At 39.9% G+C, this 20,203-nt stretch overlaps 1 protein-coding gene across 1 annotated transcript; it reads right to left on the bottom strand.

The window, feature by feature from the left end:
- Positions 1-15,383: 15,383 nt before the first annotated feature.
- Positions 15,384-18,874, bottom strand: id4 (inhibitor of DNA binding 4). The gene is made up of 3 exons (XM_059339858.1): positions 18,193-18,874; positions 17,564-17,629; positions 15,384-16,797 (listed from the first exon to the last, which is right to left on the bottom strand). Exons 1-2 carry the CDS (start codon positions 18,568-18,570, stop codon positions 17,582-17,584), a joined length of 426 nt encoding a protein of 141 aa, XP_059195841.1. The 5' UTR covers positions 18,571-18,874; the 3' UTR covers positions 15,384-16,797; positions 17,564-17,581.
- Positions 18,875-20,203: the final 1,329 nt, after the last annotated feature.

Here is a 20,203-nt window from a genome sequence, read left to right as displayed (position 1 = left end):
AGAAAGCTGATGTGTTGCCATGGTGAGAGCAGCGTTTCAGTGAACTTACTGATAGCCGTCTTGTTTGTCTTTGCAAATCTCCCATCCATCTAAACGCACACAATCATGACTTTATTAGATACAACAGTGGCCTCTCTACCTTTTCTACATCTACAGCGCTCCTCTTTAAGCTGTCTGTCTGTGTGTCTCCGCGTCCAACCTCCGGTGGTGCAGAAGCCCCTCTGAGTGCGGCGCCAGTGGCTGGACAGTCCAGACGATAGCAGCTGATACCTGTCAACAGTGACGGCCATGTCACCATCACAAAGGAACTGTGAGTGCTGCTGTGGCACACTGATGGAAAGTGTTTCATCTGTACGGGGAAATAGATACAAAATGTGATTTATAAACTCCTCATAATAAAAACTAAAATCTATCTTCTCCCCTTCTAGACTGGTTCAAGGAAGCAATTCAGTTGGTTGTCTGGTTAAAACACCAACCCAATGATTAACTGGAAAAGAATTCCTATTAAGAAATCTACAGTCATGATACAATCAAATGATCAGACCACCCATGTTTTCTTCAGTTTCTTGTTCATTTTTATCCTGGTACAACTAAAGGTACATTTGTTTGGAGAAATGTAATGATAACAACAAAAATAGCACATGAGAGTTTAATTTAAGAGCTGATATCTAGCCATTTTCCATGGCTTTCTTGATAATAACCAAAAACATTAACAAGAAAACCATGGAAAATGGCTAGATATCAGCTCTTAAATTAAACTCTTTTGTTATCATCCTATTTGTCCAAACAAATATAATTTTATGTCCCTGTTTGGACATTTTCAAGCAATATTTCTGAGTGGGTTTTCAACTCATACCACATTTTCAAATGAATAATAACTGCTTTTCCTCTATTGCCACTTGATAAAACATTCTTATGAATCATAAAAATCCATGTGTCAGAAACAAAGGATATTACCTTTTTATTTTAAAATAATGCTACATGTAAAATATTTTTCTGTCTCTTATATGAGCAAAGATAGAAACAATAATATTTTCTGTTTTGTGCATTTCATATGTTAAATGTTAATGATGTTATAGCATAGCATAGTACTTACTATAATGGATCCAATATCCTGCTGACATGCACTCAAATGTTTAGTCTGTAATCTAGATGGATGGCACACTGAACCAGGATCCTTTATTCATCTTCATTCTGCTCCACTGCTGGATTGGATTATTTTGTTCACTGGCTTTGTATTTGTGCTGCATCTGAATTGTTGTACTTTGATCTCAATTATTTATTTTTTGATGAAAAAAACAAATTTCTCTTTTAATATGCAGTGCAGCTTCGACACTCTTAACTCTTAAAAATTAGACAAAATAGATATAGAAAAAACTAAATAAGCACTCTATATCTAACGCTCCTGCTGGAGGTTTAGCCTCATCTTGTTGTACACCATCACCTACTCTTTTGCTGCAGCAGCTCCACTTTACCAGTTTAGCATTACACACATTAACCTCTTTTTACACTTTTTCATCAACTATCCAGGTGTTCAAACCAGTGCCCTTTAGGTTGCTGTGGGTCCAGACTGCAGCTAGATTAGATTTTAAAAATAAAATGATTTACATAAATCACTACTAATATTGGTACAGATGGTTGATTGCTGATTGCGTGCTAAAAAGTTTGATCTAGACAAAACACAACTTATATTTCAGTTTGCAGACCTGTTTCACCAGAGTATCACCTCTCCTCTTCTCTCCTCTCCTCTCCTCCCCCCTTGCCCTCCATCTTCGCTCAGCCCTTCACCATCCACAGAGACCATTAAGTTAATGAGACCTGAGGTAGGGGCGGCTGCAGCACGCTGCTCCCTCTCATTCCTCCCCCTACCATCCCCTCTATCGCTCTCTCTCATCGTCTCTCCTATTCTTTCACTTCTGCTCTTGCCATCTCTTTCTCTTTCTCTTTCCTCCTCTTTCTTTTCCCCTCTTTCTGTCTGTTGATTTATTAGTGGATGCCTGTTGTCGTCGCCAAACTTGTGTCACAGCAGCAAGGCTCTGCTACTCGGGCAACTCAGGGGACAGACATTTCATTTCCGCCCTCTTAACGAGTTGGTGGTGAGTGTGTGTTAATATGTGTATGTGTGCGTACTGGAGGTACGAGGGGAGCTGGTTGATGGGGGGTGGGGGTGGGGGGGGGGGCAGGCTTCATCGTTGTCCTCCTCCTCCTCCTCCTCCTCCTCCTCCACACTCTCAGACAGAGATAATGGGGGAGCTGATAGCAGCCTTGGAGACTGCTGTGGCTCCAAGCACAGATATGGACCGATAACGCCTCCACCACCTCGCCTGCTGTTGCTCTTGCTGGTGTGTGTGTGTGTGTGCGTGTGTGTGTGTTTGTGTGTGTGTGTGTGTTTGTGTTTGTATGTGGATGTACGTGTGTGCTGTAACACACTAACATCCAGGTATATACCACTGTGGGTGTGTCTTTGTATTTGTGTGGAATCTTTTGTGTGTGTGTGTTCGAGGTTGACTTTGCAGATGTGTGTGTGTGTGTGTGTGTGTGTGTGCACGTGCGTGTGTGTGTGTATTTTTTGTATTTCTGTGTGTCTTTCTATGTTTGTGGGAGTTTTTTTTGTGTGTTGTGCTGCTATCTTTGTGTATATTGTGTGTGGAGGTGTGTGTGCTTGTGTGTCATACATCTGCTTCTCTGAAACGAGTGTGTGTGGCTCTCTGTGTCTCTGCAGCCTCCTTCATCCCACCAGACATTCCTGCCTCCTTTTTATGGGCACAGGAACAGCTGGCCACCCCAGTAGGGCATTCTCACAATGAGACAATCACAATATATGAGCCTTGTGCCACACACTCACTCATACACACAAACACACACACGCAGAGGAAAGCACATACAGTATTCGGAGACACACACTCTCCTGGCTATTGCTAATATGCTTCCTGTTGTGCTGTTGTGTTACAGCGCCATTACGATCTAACAGCCAAAGTGAGTTACTGGTGCAAATGTGTTTATCATTGCTCTTTTCAGTTTTACTTCTCAAGATATGAGGAGGCTTTTCATTGTTATGGCTTGGGCGAAACACACCACAGCAGCTTCGGCGTCGATTTCCGTTCCGTTTTTTTTTTTTGCCCATGTGACTTTGATGAATTGCAAAAGGCGAATCTTTTCGCTGTACTTCACACAATCTCCTCGTATGACAATCACGTCCTGACAGTTCAAATGAGAAAATGATTAATAGGGCTTGTGATTAACATAATGAGTTATTATCCAGGACAGAGAAATTATTTCATCAAGCCAGACTATATTTATCTTTGTTCACCTATGCACCTGTTCTACTCATTTCACAGGGCTTTATTGCATGTGAGATTACAGCGTTTTTCCATTTGTAGCCATGCACTGATTAGTTTTGAACAGTGGCAATATGATTGGCTGTAAATTGTTTCCTTTTTTACATGGAAATGCATATGTATGAGTGCCTATACTCAGCTTACAAATCTCATAGTAGCTTGAAATACATTTCTTTTCTTTAGAGACATGTAACACTAAAAGTAATTGCCAGAACATATCTTATTTTTACTCTACCCGACACAACATACCAGATCATAATGAGCAGGTAATGAGCACAAATAAATGTCTGTTCTTATTATTATACGATATATATAAATAAATGAAAAGTTGAGTATTCATTAGCCACAACCAGGGTAGTTTTTCTCACTAATTCTGACCAGAAGTTAAGTCTACCTGTCATGAGAAGCACTACTGGAGCATCTTTGTATAGAGAGCAAACAAAATGATGTATTTTTGTAGGCCTACCCTGAAGTAACATCTCCATGGGGTCAATTGAGAATTCTCCTATGGGATATTTTCATTTGATATTGGATTATGGGAGGAAATATGCTCTGTGGCAAACACACGTTTCTGATGCTTACATGTTTTGTTCAGCAGGATAATCTTCACAAATGAACGCCACTTTTATCATGTTTGAAGCGTTAATGCACCCAAAGAAAGTAAAAAGCTAAAGTTATGCTATAGCAAACCACACCAGTTGTGGGAGTATTTACATCCCTTCAGCTTGTGTTAACCACAGACCTTATTTCAGGCATCTAACCACCAACCCATTCAAAATCCTCATTGAGTTTGATGCTTACTTACTTCCGGATTTAAGGAGTCATTCCTGTGGCCCCATAGAGTCTAAGAACTTATTTAAAATGTTGCATTGTGGGAAATGCAGGTCATTTTTTGCAGCTTGACTCACAATGTGAACAGGATATTTTGCCCTCTTCTGCTGTCATTTTAACCATTCTTTTTTTTTTTTTTTTTTAAATCTCTAGCAATGTTATGGTCCATGAACTATAGTTGCCAATATACATGCAGACACACTGTTGCTGCATCCGTTACGTTCGTGATCCATTAAAGTGAACAATTTTCAGACACAATCCTCTGTTGTGGTTTCATTTTCATTGTGATACGTTTGGAAGGGATTGATTACTAAAGTTGTGAGAAGATATACACTTTATCTGTTAAGAATAAATCACATCCTCACAATCATTTCATGGAAAGAGGTAAGAGATATTTTATTCCAACTTTATGGACGACGTGTAGATATTTATGATCCTAAATCTTGCATTTTTTCCTTCATGTACCATATGGGAGTGATGGGGTCTTCCTTGGCATAAGGGTTTTTTTATTGTGTTGAATGACATTAAAACATTGAAAACAAAATTCTTTCTCCAGCAAGTTCCCCTAAGTTTATGGAACTTTAACGCTAAATTGCTGCCATACCTGTTTCACTTTGAAAAAGTTATACAAAAAATGTACAAAACAGTGCCTAACAACAATGTCATAGTGATGTAGTGAACATACAAAAAGTACCATTTAAACACTTACATTCCCATGACAACTGAGCAAACTCCATCTCCCAAGGAAGGATGGTGTAAATGATTGACAGCTCTAAAGCAGATACTAATTGGACCTTGAGGAAAGATTGTTTTATCAACTGAAAGAATGTATTGTTATGAAAACATCTGGATGCAACTTTTCATGTGAGAAGATTCGAATAATTTGAACTTTTTATTGAAAGTCACAGAAATTGCTGTGGGAGAAAAATAAATCCTTTCACACAAACCCAGAGCTTCTTTCCAGCTCACGGGGAGACAGCTATTGAATATTGAATATGCACTTTAAAAAAAAGTGCTTCAGAGATTATTTTTTCCTTTTTTACATTTCCTTTTCAGTTTTTCCCCCTCAACACAGAGCTTCAGATCATCCACACACAAAATCTGAATATTAAGTTTGTAGAATGTTGAACAACTCATTATTTTTCTTTTGTCTGTTATGTATGAAAGGTCATTTAAAGACAGTGTGTGTGTGTGTGTGTGTGTGTGTGTGTGTGTATGTGTGTATACTTGCCTGAATCTGTTCATTAGCTGCTTACGAACTCACATGGCTGAGATAGACAGTGGCAGTACCCAGAATGCCTTGTTTTGGGGAGCACTTGTGTTTTGTTAATGAGCACATCCAGGGGACGTTTCTCGTAGAGGCACACACATACACACAGAAAGAAACACACACTCCTAACTACACAGAACTGACATTCTCCTCACACAACTGCAGAGAAAGTCTCCTGAGAAAGATTGCTGCCAGGCATAAAAATGGAGAGAGGAGAGTGCGGAGAGAGAAAGAGCAGAGCAAGAGGTGAGGGAGAAAAGTGTGTGGGAGGAGGAGGGTTCAGGAGAAATAGAAAATGCTGTTTTCTTTTTTCCCCTTTTCTCTCCACAAGCCGCAGCTGTTTTGTTCTCAGAGCTTGTGCCTTCACTCCTCGCTCCGCTTTGATAGGTTTCAGCACACTCGACTGTATTGACTGTGGTCTTGGCAAGCAGGAGGACAAATCAATTAAGAGCGTCGACTGATACAGTGTCTGAGCCTTTTTCCCCCCATTCTCAATAGCGAATAAGAGCAATTAAAAGCCGACTGTAGCACATGATGTGACAGTAATGGCCATAATGGATCGTCGTCAAGGTTCAGACGCCAGATAATGTTATTGTTTATCTAGATGATTGTTATTGTTTATTCATAAGCTTGGGAATCCCCCCCCCCCCCCCCCCCCCCCCCCCCCTCCACACACACACACAACCCCACCCCGCCGTACCCCGAGCCTAAACACAAACAGACGTCTGTAATATTGAAAGGTGGCCATCTGTCCAATCAGGGAATCAAGTCAATAAGGGGAACCAGTTTGGGGGCGAGACCTGATCTGGAAGACATTAGCATGTGAATTAGTTGTTGACTGGGTGCCAAAGCCAGCAGCCTAATCGCTGCCAACTAGATGACAGCATTCCCCTAATCGATGGCTTGATATCTATATGGAAACATATGGAGGGATCAGGCGCGCAGGCTGTGCTGTTTCATTTTGATCCAGTTTGTGCTGAATTTCCACTCAGCTTGTTTTTTCGACTGCTGTGCACCAGAGAACATTAAAGAAAAAATGACATTTACAAACACAACAATGACAGAAATATGGTGCTTTAATTCAGATGAACTGATGGCTTTCAACGGAAAAAAAAACCTCCCCCTTTTTAGAAGATTACAGTTAAATTATCCGCATACTGTAAACGCAAGAAATGGAAGACATTTAATGTGAATATTTAGAAGCTCACAGTTTCTGCTGTATGTTAAAGTCCCCCTCCAGTCAATGATTTCTTGTCATTATTGCAGTGCTGGATGAAGTAGTCAGATCTTTTGCCCAAGTAAAGTAGTAATCCTAATAATGTAATGAAAAAATAAAAGTAAAAAGTAAAAATGCAGAAATATTCTCAGCAAAACAAACCTCTCAAAAGTTTTGGTGTTATTAGTTCTGCTTCATTTGACATGGATGACCACAACATATTACTAAAAAGACTGGAATTTTATAAAGAGTGAAAATCACACATGGAGTCTTTTATTACATATCTATGTGATTGTATGTGGCAATGTTTATCCAGTGTTTGTCTTTAGCCCTGAAGAAGGAGAAAAGTCAATGATCAGCCTTAGTTGCTAATGTTAAAGACCACAAACCAAACCAGCCATTGACTCGGACCTTAATTTAAAAAAACATTAAGACAACTACAAAGTCAGCCTGTTATCACCTGAGGAATATATCAACAACTAGAAAATTTCTCAAGAAATTTTGAGTGTGCTTGACTCTGGCCCGTGACTCTCATTCATACATTATTGATTGTCTGTGTCTCTCTGTCTGTGGGAGAGAAGGATAAAGTGGCCGACATTCAAACTGTACTATTGACAGTCTTTGTTATAATACAGAGAGTTCTATAAAATTCATCTAGTGAGGCTTTTGTGTGTGTGTGTGTGTGTGTGTGTGTGCATGTTTTTGCCGAAGAATTTGAACCCTTAGAAAAGTCATAGTACACTTTTCATGGCCGAGCCGGTTGATTTGATACTTTTTTAGTGTATATGCGACTAAAACTAAAGGAGTAGCCAACCGAAAAAAACATGGAAGAAACAGAAGAATAAACAGGAAGAAGCCCGGTGGATAGTATATAGAGTGTTCTTACAAGCACTTACAGCTCAATTGAAGGACTTGTGTCTCAGCATGATAAGGAAAAACGTTTCCATACATTTCTGTTCAGTAGTCTCAACTACTGTAATACTGTCTTTACATGTCTCTTTAAAAGGTCGACCAGACAGCTGCAGCTTATTCAGAACTCTGATGCAGGAGTCCTCATATCACCTCAAATGAGAGATGATCACATGACTCAACTTCTCAGACCTTTACACGAGCTTCCTGTGGATCAAATAATTGACTTTAAAATACTACATCTTCTTTATGAAGCACTGGATGGTTTTCGGCCAAAAACAACAAAACAAAAAAACATTTTTAACCATCCAGACCTCTCTCTTCTGCTACAGGTATTATTATTGTTATTATTATTGTTATTATTATTATTATTATTCCAAGCAGGGTATTTTTCCACCTGATCTCCCCTGTCCCTGTCTCTGCTCTCAGTTTAGTTCCTGTGCCACTCTGCAGGCTTATAACACAATCAAATATATGGCTGTGTATGCTGAAAATGCGAACAAATGTTTTCTAATGAAATTGTAAATGATCTATATCAAAACGCATATCTGCAGCTGGATGTGCAATCTGTAAGAAACTGAAACATTGCAGTGCGGTGAAATTAATTTTTTCCATTTCCAAATATAATAGCAGTAATGCAGTTATTCAAGGTCTCCATTTGTCATCTCAGACTCCAATGTGATTTCTGTTTGGTTTGATGTAGTTTCACCTCAGGCACTTGCTGAAATAAAATCCCCATTTTGACTTGGCATTCCCACTCAGAGACAATTTTGTCTGAGGGAATCAGATCGCTCATATTTGTGTCCCAGAAAGAATTTCAAAAAGCAGGTTAACATGGCGCACAGACTCCTGTCACCCTGAATCAAGACAACAGCACGTTAGAGGACATTTCTTCTTTCATGACCTTGAATTAGTATGTATCCACCCATCCACCCACCCATCCATCCGTCCATCCGTCCATCCATCCATCCATCCATCCATCCATCCATCCCCTCATCCACTCATCCACTCATCCACCCATCCACCCATCCATCCATCCATCCATCCACCCATCCACCCACCCATCCATCCACCCATCCACCCATCCATCCATCCATCCATCCATCCACCCATCCATTCATCCACCCATCCACCCACCCATCCACCCATCCATCCATCCACTCATCCACCCATCCACCCATCCATCCATCCATCCATCCATCCATCCATCCATCCATCCATCCATCCATCCACTCATCCATCCATGCATCCCTCCATCCCTCCATCCATCCATCCATCCATCCATCCATCCATCCATCCATCCATCCATTCATCCGACAATTCAGAAGGTATACATTATAATGATATATGGTAATATTGCAGTGTAGCTAGACTAACTGTCTAGGATTTGTTCCCTATCATGCTGAAGTGGGATTAAATTGTTTTGAGGGCGGTGATGTTGGAGTAGAGGGTTACATATCTTGCCTACACTTGTCTTTTCCTTCCACTTTATCTTCACTCTGTTATGCTGCCCAGCTTTAATGATGTAGGTCAGGAAATACGGCCTATAGACCTAGAGTCGTGACCCTTCTAGTAGTCATGTAATATGCTGCCCATTACTTTTTTCTCCTATCTATCTTTTATTATCTATTAAGGTGGTTTCTGGACCTTTGCATTTGATTGGATTTTCTTAGGTTGTTGTGTGGTTTGTCTGTATGGGCTTGTTTATCCCAACTTGCCATGTTAAACTTAATATTGTTATTTTATTGGAATGGGTCATCATGCTTTCAAAAATAATTGTAGTCAGTTTACAGAAAATGAACATGCATCTTTACCTATTAGAGTACCTTTAAATCTTATTGATTAAGCATCTCTTAAGGAGAATATTAGCTGTATATAATTAATTGATTTAAAACCTAGAAGGTTTTCAGCCACAGATCACATCTGCAATGCTTCCTCTTGGGCTGCATTTTACTTTACTAGAATCCATAGGCCTCAATGGCATATGACATGGAAAAACAACAACAGAGAAATAAAATATGAAACTGCTTGATGTATATATAGCCTATAAAGGATAATTTCTGCTTGACTGACCTTCCCAAGGCAAAAGTAGATAGGTAGAATATTAACATTGCACGTTTTCTGTTTGTGTGACACGGTGTGTACATGTTTTCAATGGACGGCTTTGAATTTGTTATTGAAGACTAAACGCAGCTGTGGCCTTTGTATTGTTTTTTTTTAACTACAGCAAATTCGCCTATTTTGTGCCAAACTTTTTTGCCAAACTTTTCTACCTTTTGTTTTGTTGTGTTTTTCTGCCCCCCTTGGTTACCTAATAAAAATGAGCATTACATTTCAATGCTTTTTATTCATGTTTGTAAGTTAGACCTCCACTGGTGCTTCATGGCACTGAAATGTGTGCCAAAACACTGCTCTCTAAGTTGCGTATTACATGCAAACATTTGGCATTGTGAATGTGAAAGAGAGCTGTATGTCTGATAAAACAGTTCTCAATAGCACAGTAGATCCTTGATGTCATATCACATTGCCATACCTTGGCATTCGTCCTGCTAAAATCTACCAATTATCGAAAAAAAAAACCCATAAAAATGTGCATAAAACTTTAAAAAATGCAGCTGTGTTTCAGCCTGTCCTGCCACCCTGAGTGTGCCTGAATTTACCCTTGCTTTAATCATAAAATAGCTTTTTGCATCCATCGCTGAGAGATATTGTATTCTCCTGTAAACGCAGCACGTTGTTCCCTCTTTCTAGCAAAGAAGTGTAAACTAAGCCTCATTAATTAAGCTCATTAGGTGAACAGAAACCTGTTTGATTGGAGGCAGTTGGAGCCCTTCCGCTCTGATGCAGCAGCGGTATTTAACTCACCATATTGGCTGTCTGATGGCTGCACCTCAGGGTCATGTTCTGTGACATGGCTGTTGTCCCAATGCCACCCCTCCACACACACACATACACATGCACTAACACAGATCCTTTAAGGGGCTTGGCAGACCCCTGGTTCCCCCTCTCTAATCACTGTGTTCTCCAGGGGGGCGCAGCCATTCTCGCTGCTCTTTGGAAAAGCTTGGCATTTGTCTGAGATCTCATTTCTGTAATTCATCGCCCGTCTCCCGGGAGTTGTGCTTGGCACCGGTGATGCCAAGTCCTCCCTCCTCCCTCCTTCTATTTCTTTCACACTCTCCATCCCTATTCCTACTCTCTTACTGCATCTCTTTCTCCATCTCTCCTCTCTTTCACCCCTGTCGTTGTTTGTTGTCACCCTGAAAAAGGTTCTCACTAAAGCTAAACTGGTGGGTGTACACACATTAACTCTCCTGTGATTGTGTTTGATGGCCGCTCCAGGCTCAGATCACATAAACATGTTGAGTGTGTGTGCGTGCACGTCCTTCTTCCTCGAGTATCTCTGAGTGCAGAGCATCGATTGAGGCTGCTAAATTAAAACGAATGATCGACGGTGGGATTATTATTTCTTCATATTTTCCTCTCATAAATAAAAACACAACATGTCAAATCATTAATACACAAACAGTCCAAATGAAGAAATAATTACACATCAATTATCACTAGTAATGTTAATGTGGAAAAAATAATTGTGAATAATTAGGCACCAGTGAAAATGTACATCTGTTACTTATTTGGAATAGCAGGGACAAAAGAAGAAGTATTCCATAAAGTATTCACTGGCTTTCAAAAAAAAATTAAATTATTGAACATGTTCCACCATATTGTAACACAAAGCTTTCTGTGAGTCTGTTTTGCAGTCTGAGCTTTACAGGTGAATTGCTGCATTTCACATTCTGTTTATGAGTAAACGGCTGTTGGTGGCAGGCATTTTAAGCTAATAGCTGCTTTAAATAGCTGCAATTAGTGAGAAGCATGAGATATTTAATCACTCTAGACCAATTAGTCTGTAATCAAGTAGTGTCCAAGAGCGAGCACGTTTTTGTCCTCCACTGTTCCTCTGCAAGCACCCGCTATATATTTCTCTGTGCGCCAGGAAGAGCAGTGATTAACACGCAGGGATATAGGCCCCTGTGGAACGCCGTAATGTGGAGTTAAATCAGGGAGAGAGGGAGGCGAGACACGACAGCCAAACCTGTTATTGCAGTTTAACATATGCAGAAGGTTAATTCAAGGCAGAGACGGTGGCGGGCATCCTCGTTTTATGTGTTTGTGTCACGGTGCGTTGTACAAATTTGTGGAATTAGGAGCTAGTGTGTTTCTTTCTGTATTGAGCTGCACTAGAAAAAAACATTTCATTACTTCTTTTTCTTGGATACAATCAGTGTTGGAAGTGTTACCTGGAAGGGGAGGATAAAAGAGTGGTAGATAATGAGCAAGCATGATTTAATCACAACTACTGAGTCCCAGGAATTGCTAAATCCCTCTTGTAATTTTGGTTTTATATTGTAATCTTCTGCAAGAAAGTCACTTGCAGAAAACACACCAGTGCATGCACACAAATGAGAGCAATGCATGAATGCACTCACACTCACACCTGTGCAAACATTTGGCTCCACTTGCAGCCTGGCCGGTCCCTTGTTTTGATAATAATGATACTGTGTTCATAATGACATTTCCAAGTGACTGGCCACAAGGCCGGTGCATCCACTCCCTCAGGCCCCACCTCAAGAGTGGAAAACAGGTTGACCAATGTGGTTTGGGCCTCCTTATCAAACAGGATGTGATGCTTTCCCACGATCTGGAGCAGGGACTACATTCGCAGGGAGAGGAAATTTAACCTGAATTATTTTTTTCCAGGTTGTAGAAAATTAAAAGAGGCAGAAAGAGCTGATGAAGCTTCCCACGCGCTCTCTGTCCTGCTGCTGCACTGCTGTCTCACTCCCAACAGGGATTATTTGGAAAATCCTGCAGTGCCAGTGCTGGAGAGATGCAGGATCGGGCACCACTGAGGTAGCTAATGGCGAGACAGTGGGAATTGTGAGTCAACATATGGCTGCTGCAAAATATAATAGGAGCAGAGATGAATAATAGAGGCCTATCTGGGGATGGCAGCAGTTTGGGTGCTGAATAAAAGAGACAATTACATTTTCAGATCATGGAGCTGTCCTGTGCCCGTGCTGTAGAATGTATGAATAGACTTACTATATGTGAAAGTATAAATATAAATGCATGGCTGATAGGCTGCTTAATTTTAACATTTATTACCTGTTATATAGATATATGTATTTGCTTTATTAATGTTAGATTTTTTTGTAAAATAGCAGCTTGACAGCAGCTAACACAGCAGGAATTTTAACTGAACATGAAGCTAAAATGATCGTGAGGTGGAAGAGAAATCACTTGTGTCAGGGCTGATTTTTACACTGTAGCTGAGCAAGTTTTATGTGAACCCAAATTACATTATAATTCAGTAAGAAATTTGCAAATAAACCTTCATATTGTGGTACTGACAACACATCGCTTCATTATACATATTTTATACATTATATATATTTCTGTTTTTAATAAAGTGTCTATCTGTCTTAACTTCATTGTTACATAATTTTAATTATTTTTTAAAGATTGTAATGAATGTCATTGTGTAAAAAGCGGTTGAACTGCTATGTAAATAAAATGGACAAGGGTTAGCAGGGTTGCCATCTGGGTTTTTCTCCCCCGTATCCTTGAATTTATCTCTAAAACAAAAGTATCATTTCCTGGAAAAAATGCATTGGTGAAAAATGCATTTATCTCATCAGCTGCGCAGTCATGGCTGCTGGAGTGTGTTGTGAACTCTCAGGCCCCTGTTCTGCTCTCTGAGAACCAGAATATCTTTAATCATATCAGGAAGGTCTAACTGTCAAGCTGGCCACCTGTGCTTTAACACATTTTTTCAATTTCTTTTTTTACCTTTTATCACTCATGCACAAACATTTCACATCACAAGGACGGTGCTTGTCAAGGGCAGCGAGGCCCGGCTCTCTTACTGTGGACTATAAACACACACAGGTGGCCTGCATGGCCTGCTTATCCTCAGATGGCCACGGTGGAGTAGGGTGTCTGAAAGGTGTCTGTAGCGCCCACAGGGTGTCTCTGTCTGTGTCAAACGGCTGCTTTAACCCACATTCAGCAGGTTGATGCGGGGACAACTAAACAGTGTGTCTGCAGGAAAAAGGACCAATATTCACTGAGATAGATAGAGACATGCATGCTTAAAGGATAGTTATTTCTGACAGCTATCATCATTTCAGTTATGCTATTTAGGATATAATTTATAATTATAATTATTTTCAGAATAATTAACATTTAAAAATCAGGAAAATATTTGAATGTAGGGGCCAAATGATGGATTTTTGCATTTAAGATGTTTTTTTAAGATGTTTAAAAAATGTTTAAGATGTTTTTTTAGCTTTCCAATTAAAAGCATTAGCAGCAAGTTTTTTATTTCAAAAAGTTTTTTTTGCAAATGATTAAAACATTTGAAATGTTTAAGATATAAAGCTGTTTCAATTGAATGCTTTCATAAACCCGATAAGGCCTCAATTAAAAGTGTGAGTATAATTTTTTTAATTGTAAGCCTCAGTGATGATGTTGTGAGTTAGGATTTTTGACATTGTACTTTCCTACTGGATGTTTTTTTTTGTATCTTCGTAAGGGAGTGTGAGAACATATTTATCTACTGACTTGGGATGCTGGTAATCCTGTTAATCTTTAATCATCATAGGTCGAAAGTATCAGATAAACGTTAAAATGTAAATTTATGGTTAACCCGACTGTTTGAATTTTCCATTTGTCTCTTAATTTTTTACATATTCATGTATATAAGAATATTATAATATTTTTGGCTTGTGCTACTTATATTGTAGTTGCTAAGGAGGCCTAATTTAAGTTGTGCATTGTCCATGACATGAATAAAGACAGGTAATTCCACAAATCACTCTGTCAATTGAGGGTGTTTTTATTTTTGCTGTATTCTTTTCATTTTGCCAAAAAAGGTAATTACATTACTGTGACAGCTTATAACCAATGTGATTATGCAAAGTTAAATTGCAATTAGAAGTGTATCTGAAATATCTCAATGTAGAATGAAGCATTTCACATAGAGGCATTTGCAGTTCTCTTCCACAAGATTATGATAATATTGCATTTAAAATGAATTATACCTTATGTCTATAGTTTCTCACAAATCTGACTTTCTTGGCTGTAACTTATACAGGTGCATCTCAATACATTAGAATATCATGGAAAAGTCCATTTCCAGTAGTTCAAGTCAAATAGCCCCAACCATATGTAATAATACCGTATTAAGCGCATATAGATGCACATACTTTTCAGAGACCAACATTTCCATATTAAACATACCTTTTAAGATTGGTCTTTTGTAATATTCAAATTTTTTGAGACACTGAATTTTAGGTCTTCATTAAATGTAAGCCACAATCATTATAATTAGAAGAAATTAAATAAATTATGACATGAAATGTTTCATTCTGTATGTAATGGATCTATATAATGTGTTATTTCCACTTTTTGAATTGAATTACTGACATAAATGAACTTTTCTATGATATTCTAATTTATTGAGATGCACATTTATATCTGCAGTCTTGCTGAAGCAATGGCAATGGAATTCATAAAGTCTGCAAAACAAAGAACTTGAACCCTTAATCCTGAAAAACAGGTTTAAGGACTTAAGATGATATCTGCAACATTTAAATATATTTTTCCACCTTTAATTTTAACACCTAGCTCGCTCAGTGCATTAGGTTTAATTTCGTAGCATTACCCTCTTTCTCCCTCATCATTTCATCTGACAGCATTAGCACTGAAAGCAATAAACCAACATGCCCCGTGAGACAAAACGTGAGACGACACATTTCTTCCTGGAAACTTTAATTGTTTTGACAACTCCTGACAAGCCAGTGAAGGTCAAGTCCAACAGTGCAGCTGACAGTAATGTACAAGTGCCCTCTCACACTGGCAGGAGGGTGGTGAGGTAAATTCGGTGTTCGATGTCATGAAAAATAAATTCTTTTTAATTCTTTACATTAACAATGGCTGCTGACTCATTTAATATCTACTTAAAGACATTGCCTGTCTGAATACAATTGATTGAGCCAGTTAATATTCACATATTTCATCAATTAGTGACCAAAATTAAATGATTTGATGGTTTTAATCATGATCTTCTCAAAGAGAAGCTCTGAGTGCACAAACCTAACAGAGACATTGTTTTGCAGTGTTTTTTTGGGTAATTTAAACACTGTCAGAAGTGCTGTAACTGTAAAGATGTTTTTTTTAAAAGAGTGCAAAGTTACTGAATCAAATCCGGCCTTTTTTTTTTTTTTAAAGATCAAACAGCTCAGCGACCCATTGCTTCAAGCGGGTCGAAGTGATCGTAGTTAATGAGTACAAAAGAATTCAAGAGAAAACAGAGCAGGGCAAATAATAAAAGAACTTGTGTTGAACTCCACCACATATCTACACAGGGAGGGCTACTTCAGTGCACATTCAATATCTCTGCAATGAGCCTGACATGCTACATATTCAACTATTCCAAAAACACTGCAAAGAGTTAACTGATATCATCATGTGAGGACATTATTGGCAGAGCATAACCACGTTCATTCACTAAAGACTTAAAAGTTAAAACACAATATTTACATAACGACAAAAAAAGGTTTTAATAAAAATATCTTATAATTACAATAGTCTATTTTAAGCATATAAGTCTTCCTTTCACATACTTTTATAGAACATTTGTGTCTCTATATGTACATTCTTAATTGTCTCGAATCAGAATTGTTCTTTACAATATCAAACATTTTATAATTCCAGGGATGACATCCCTGTTAAACACAAATCATCTATTTTAAACAATAGATGCCCAAAAAAAATGTACAATGATTTTCGCAGTTTAGTAAAGCTTTAAACTGGAGTCATTTTTAGTTATTCTTTAAGCACAATTCACAAACAGGTTTCATAGCTGTTGACAGACGGGATTCCAACAAACACTTGTCAAAGTGGGTATTCCATATTTTCACTCTAATCAGAAAAAAGTGTAAAAGTAAAGTTAGAGCAACACAAAGAGGAGAAAAGAGCAGGAGATGTCTACAAACGGACTCCTTGCTCAATGGAACAACAAAAAAAAGCTAATAGGAATAGTGATTTTATTTGGGTTGAATTCCTCCCAGCCGTTTTGAAATCCCCTTGTGATTGTGCCTCCAGTTGGGTGTGAGTCCCTGGCGAAGCTTTGCTGGCTTTGGAGCGGCTCTGTGCAGCCTACACACCTGTGGAGGGGATGAATAGCAGTGGGGGTGGGGGTGAGCTGCAGAGCTCCAGACTGACTGGCGCCACCAACAAAACAGAGGCCATGCTTGATCAACAACCCAAAACAAACCAGGTCAAACAACAACCACACAGCTCCTCAGGCTGTTGGGCAAGGCTGACGAGTCTCTCAGATAGGCTGTGAGAGTGTCTTATTGTAACACACACTGGCTACGCTTTAAGCCTAATTCAGGTGTGTTTAAATCCAATGCTATACATCTAACATTAAAGCCAGGACAGCAGCTTGAATGGAACTGAGAGGAACAGAGCGAGAGAGAGAGAGGAAGGAGTGTGTGTGTGTGTGTGTGTGTGTGTAAGAATGCAAGAGAGGGCAAGCTGAGGTTTTAACCCTCTCTTCTTCCCAGATTGCTACACCACTGACAGTTATTGTGCAAAGCACAGCTGTCTCTGAGGTTGGTGCCAATTTCATGTTCCTCAATTATTATTTTCTTTGACATGTACTGGCCTCCCCAGGGCGTGCTAGAGATAAATTTACTCCACATATAAGCTACAATAATCAGGTAATATAATGACCAACACTGATGGTGTTTTCTTCTGGCCACATGTGTACCCCTGATTTAAAACAACAGCAAACAGACTTCTGGTAGTAAACAAATAATAATAAACAAAATAATAATAATAATAATAATAATAATAATAATAACAATAATAACAATGGTGGTGATAACATTTAAAATTAATGGCAAATGTTATTTTAAATCAACTTACCAATGCAGTGCTTATATCTCAGCGGCATAAAATAGAGTCCTCCGGCTTTTTGACTATTGACACCCTCTACAAAGAAAAGAAAGAAAAGAAAAGATAAAGACACATGTAAAACGATTTTGCTCCCATGGATAAGACTTAATAAAGGAAAGGCCTAAAGCCCTGCAAAATAAATGATATACAGCAGAGCAGCAGGAAATTAGCCGGCTATATCTCCCATAATAAATTCTCTTATAGCCTACTGAATAACAAATTGCCCTTATTGTGCGCAGTGGAGTGGGCTGCAGGCTGAGGTACTTCACCAATCCTGGGATAAGGCGGGCCTCTGACACACACTGTCATTATCATGCAAATCATAAAGCCCGCAATCAAGTGCGCAATTTAACCCACGCCAAATGTGTTTTTTACGCATGATTTTTCAAGGCTGTGGTGTGAGGTGTGCAGCATTATGATTGTTTTCCGTCTTTTCTCTAAAATTGAAAGGACAATGACACATAACGGGCATGACGCGCTTTGTCTGAGTCTGACTGGCGGACGGCAGTCTGGCACAGGGATGTACAGTAAATTGGGGTCCCCGATAAGTCCTGTTGGAAACGAGGAATGGAGAGTCGTCTTCGCCGAATAAAGCTTACCTGGTGGTGGTCAGTGTTGAGCACCGTCAGCGGTGTCCGACTGGGGTTGGAGGATGGGGGAGGACAGGTCCCGGTCCGCTGTGGCTGTTGTTTATGGAGAGAAGGGTGCGTCTCCAGGGCCAGCTGCAGGTCCAGGATGTAGTCTATGACATGCTGGAGGATCTCCACTTTGCTGACTTTCTTATCCTGTGGAATGGTGGGCACTAGGCGCTTCAGCCGGCTGTAGCAGTCGTTCATGTCGTACTGCAGGCAGAACAAGTCCTCCTCTTCCATCCTGCACCGGGCGATGTTGAAGCTCTGCTTCGACAGATAGTGCAGGGAGAGCTGGCTACTGCTGGAGGAGGAGTCCTGGGGGTGGACTGGAGTAACAGCCTTCATCTTAGCTAACCAACGGCACAGAGACAGAAGCAACGAAAAAAAATCTAATAATTTCGTTACTGGTAGCAGGAGGTAGTTGAGAGTAAACCACAGCACTATAATACGGTAAAAGCTACTCGAATACAGCCGCAAATTAGCGAGGGAATAAGATCAACCAAAAGACGGAATTCTAGTCTGTCAACACATCCCGTGGAGCCACGCAGTCCCTCTTACTTCAGCAGGCTCGGTGTGAAAGGAATGAATAGATTTCCTACATTTATAGAGGAGAGGGGAGGCGCCACGCCAGCCGGCTGACAGATCAGGGAGAGAAGCTGGTCAATCACCGGCAGCCCGCTGCCCACCGACCCAACAACGGAGCCGAGAAAAAGGCGTGTCTCATTCTGTGTGCGCTGCGGTGGGCTGCCTGTTGGTAGGAGGTGTGTGTGTGTGTGTGTGTGTGTGTGAGAGAGAGAGAGAGAGAGAGAGAGAGAGAGAGAGACGATTTAAAACAGTGGATTGCGCATTGCCATCACTGTACAAAGAAACAAGTCTCAAGTATCTTTACGTCCAGCCATAAAAAAGACTCTTTTTAATATTTTGTGGTTGGTCCGACCAGTAGTGATGATATATTTGCACAATACACCAGACTGATTAGCGTCGTATTGCATATTTAGTGCCGTAGTCATTGGTGCGTAATTACGCACAGCTTCGCTTGTATTGATCACTGTGACAGATGATCCCGAGCCGAACCACCTGCTTAGACCACGAAACCTGGTTTACCTCACGGGGGAAAATATCCAAGCGTAACCTGACAGCAGCCAAACAATTTAACTCCGTAATATATTAAAAGAGTAGGTAATTATATTCATAATTCATTTTAGGAGCAGCATACTTGTGAAACTCAGAGATGCGTTTATATTGGCGGTAACTTGGAATAATATCATTTCCATACTGATGTGTGTCTGTTACAGTAAATGTGAACTTATTCTAGTCTATTATTGAATTGCTATTTATGCAGCACTTCTTAAGTGAATTGTAATTTTACTTTGATGCTTGTATTTATATCAGATTTATTTCCAGTAAGCTACATCACAAGAGAAAATGGGTTCTTAAGGACATAATTCTAGCTCATCACCATCTCTAATTGGATAAATTGTTAGTGTGACTTTATATGAGAAACATCTTAATTTTTACATCTCTGATTGTAACTTTAGGGGAATCTGGGACAGGCAAATTTGGCGGCGCCTCCTTGCCACTCTTTACTCCAGCTGTGTGTTATTGTGCCTCCTACATTCCTCCGCTCTCCGGGACGCGTCGCCGCTCCGCTCCTTCCCTCACAGCCGCTTATTGAGTCGCCCCACCGGCAGACTGCCTGGCGCCACGCATGCGGAGCTCCTCCATGCTCTCTCTCTCTCTCTCTCTCTCTCTCTCTCTCTCTCTCTCTTCTTTTTCAGGCAGATTGCAATGACAACATGGAAGCTTAAATTCCACATGAAGCCTTTTCCATGCAGGATTCATACAGGGGCCCTGAGGTCTGCAGGGATGACACCCACCTCTTTCGAGGTTTAATGTCCCAAACTTTATGGGAACCACCACAGTCTCTTCTGTCATGAATATTGAAAGGCTTAAATGCCTTTAAATGGATATTTTCCTT

The sequence above is a fragment of the Centropristis striata genome, chromosome 8 (genome assembly GCF_030273125.1).
Source record: "Centropristis striata isolate RG_2023a ecotype Rhode Island chromosome 8, C.striata_1.0, whole genome shotgun sequence".
Lineage (NCBI taxonomy): Eukaryota > Metazoa > Chordata > Actinopteri > Perciformes > Serranidae > Centropristis > Centropristis striata.
Note: the sequence above shows the minus strand (reverse complement) of the source record. Positions and strands in the feature narration are given on the sequence as shown.

What these genes read in the sequence shown, in the direction of transcription:
- id4 (XM_059339858.1), bottom strand. Translation starts at nt 18,570, where the DNA reads ATGAAGGCTGTTACTCCAGTCCACCCCCAGGACTCCTCCTCCAGCAGT. An exon ending in TCAACACTGACCACCACCAG is followed by an intron (nt 17,630 to 18,192) that starts GTAAGCTTTATT and finishes TTTTCTTTGTAG; the next exon opens with AGGGTGTCAATAGTCAAAAA.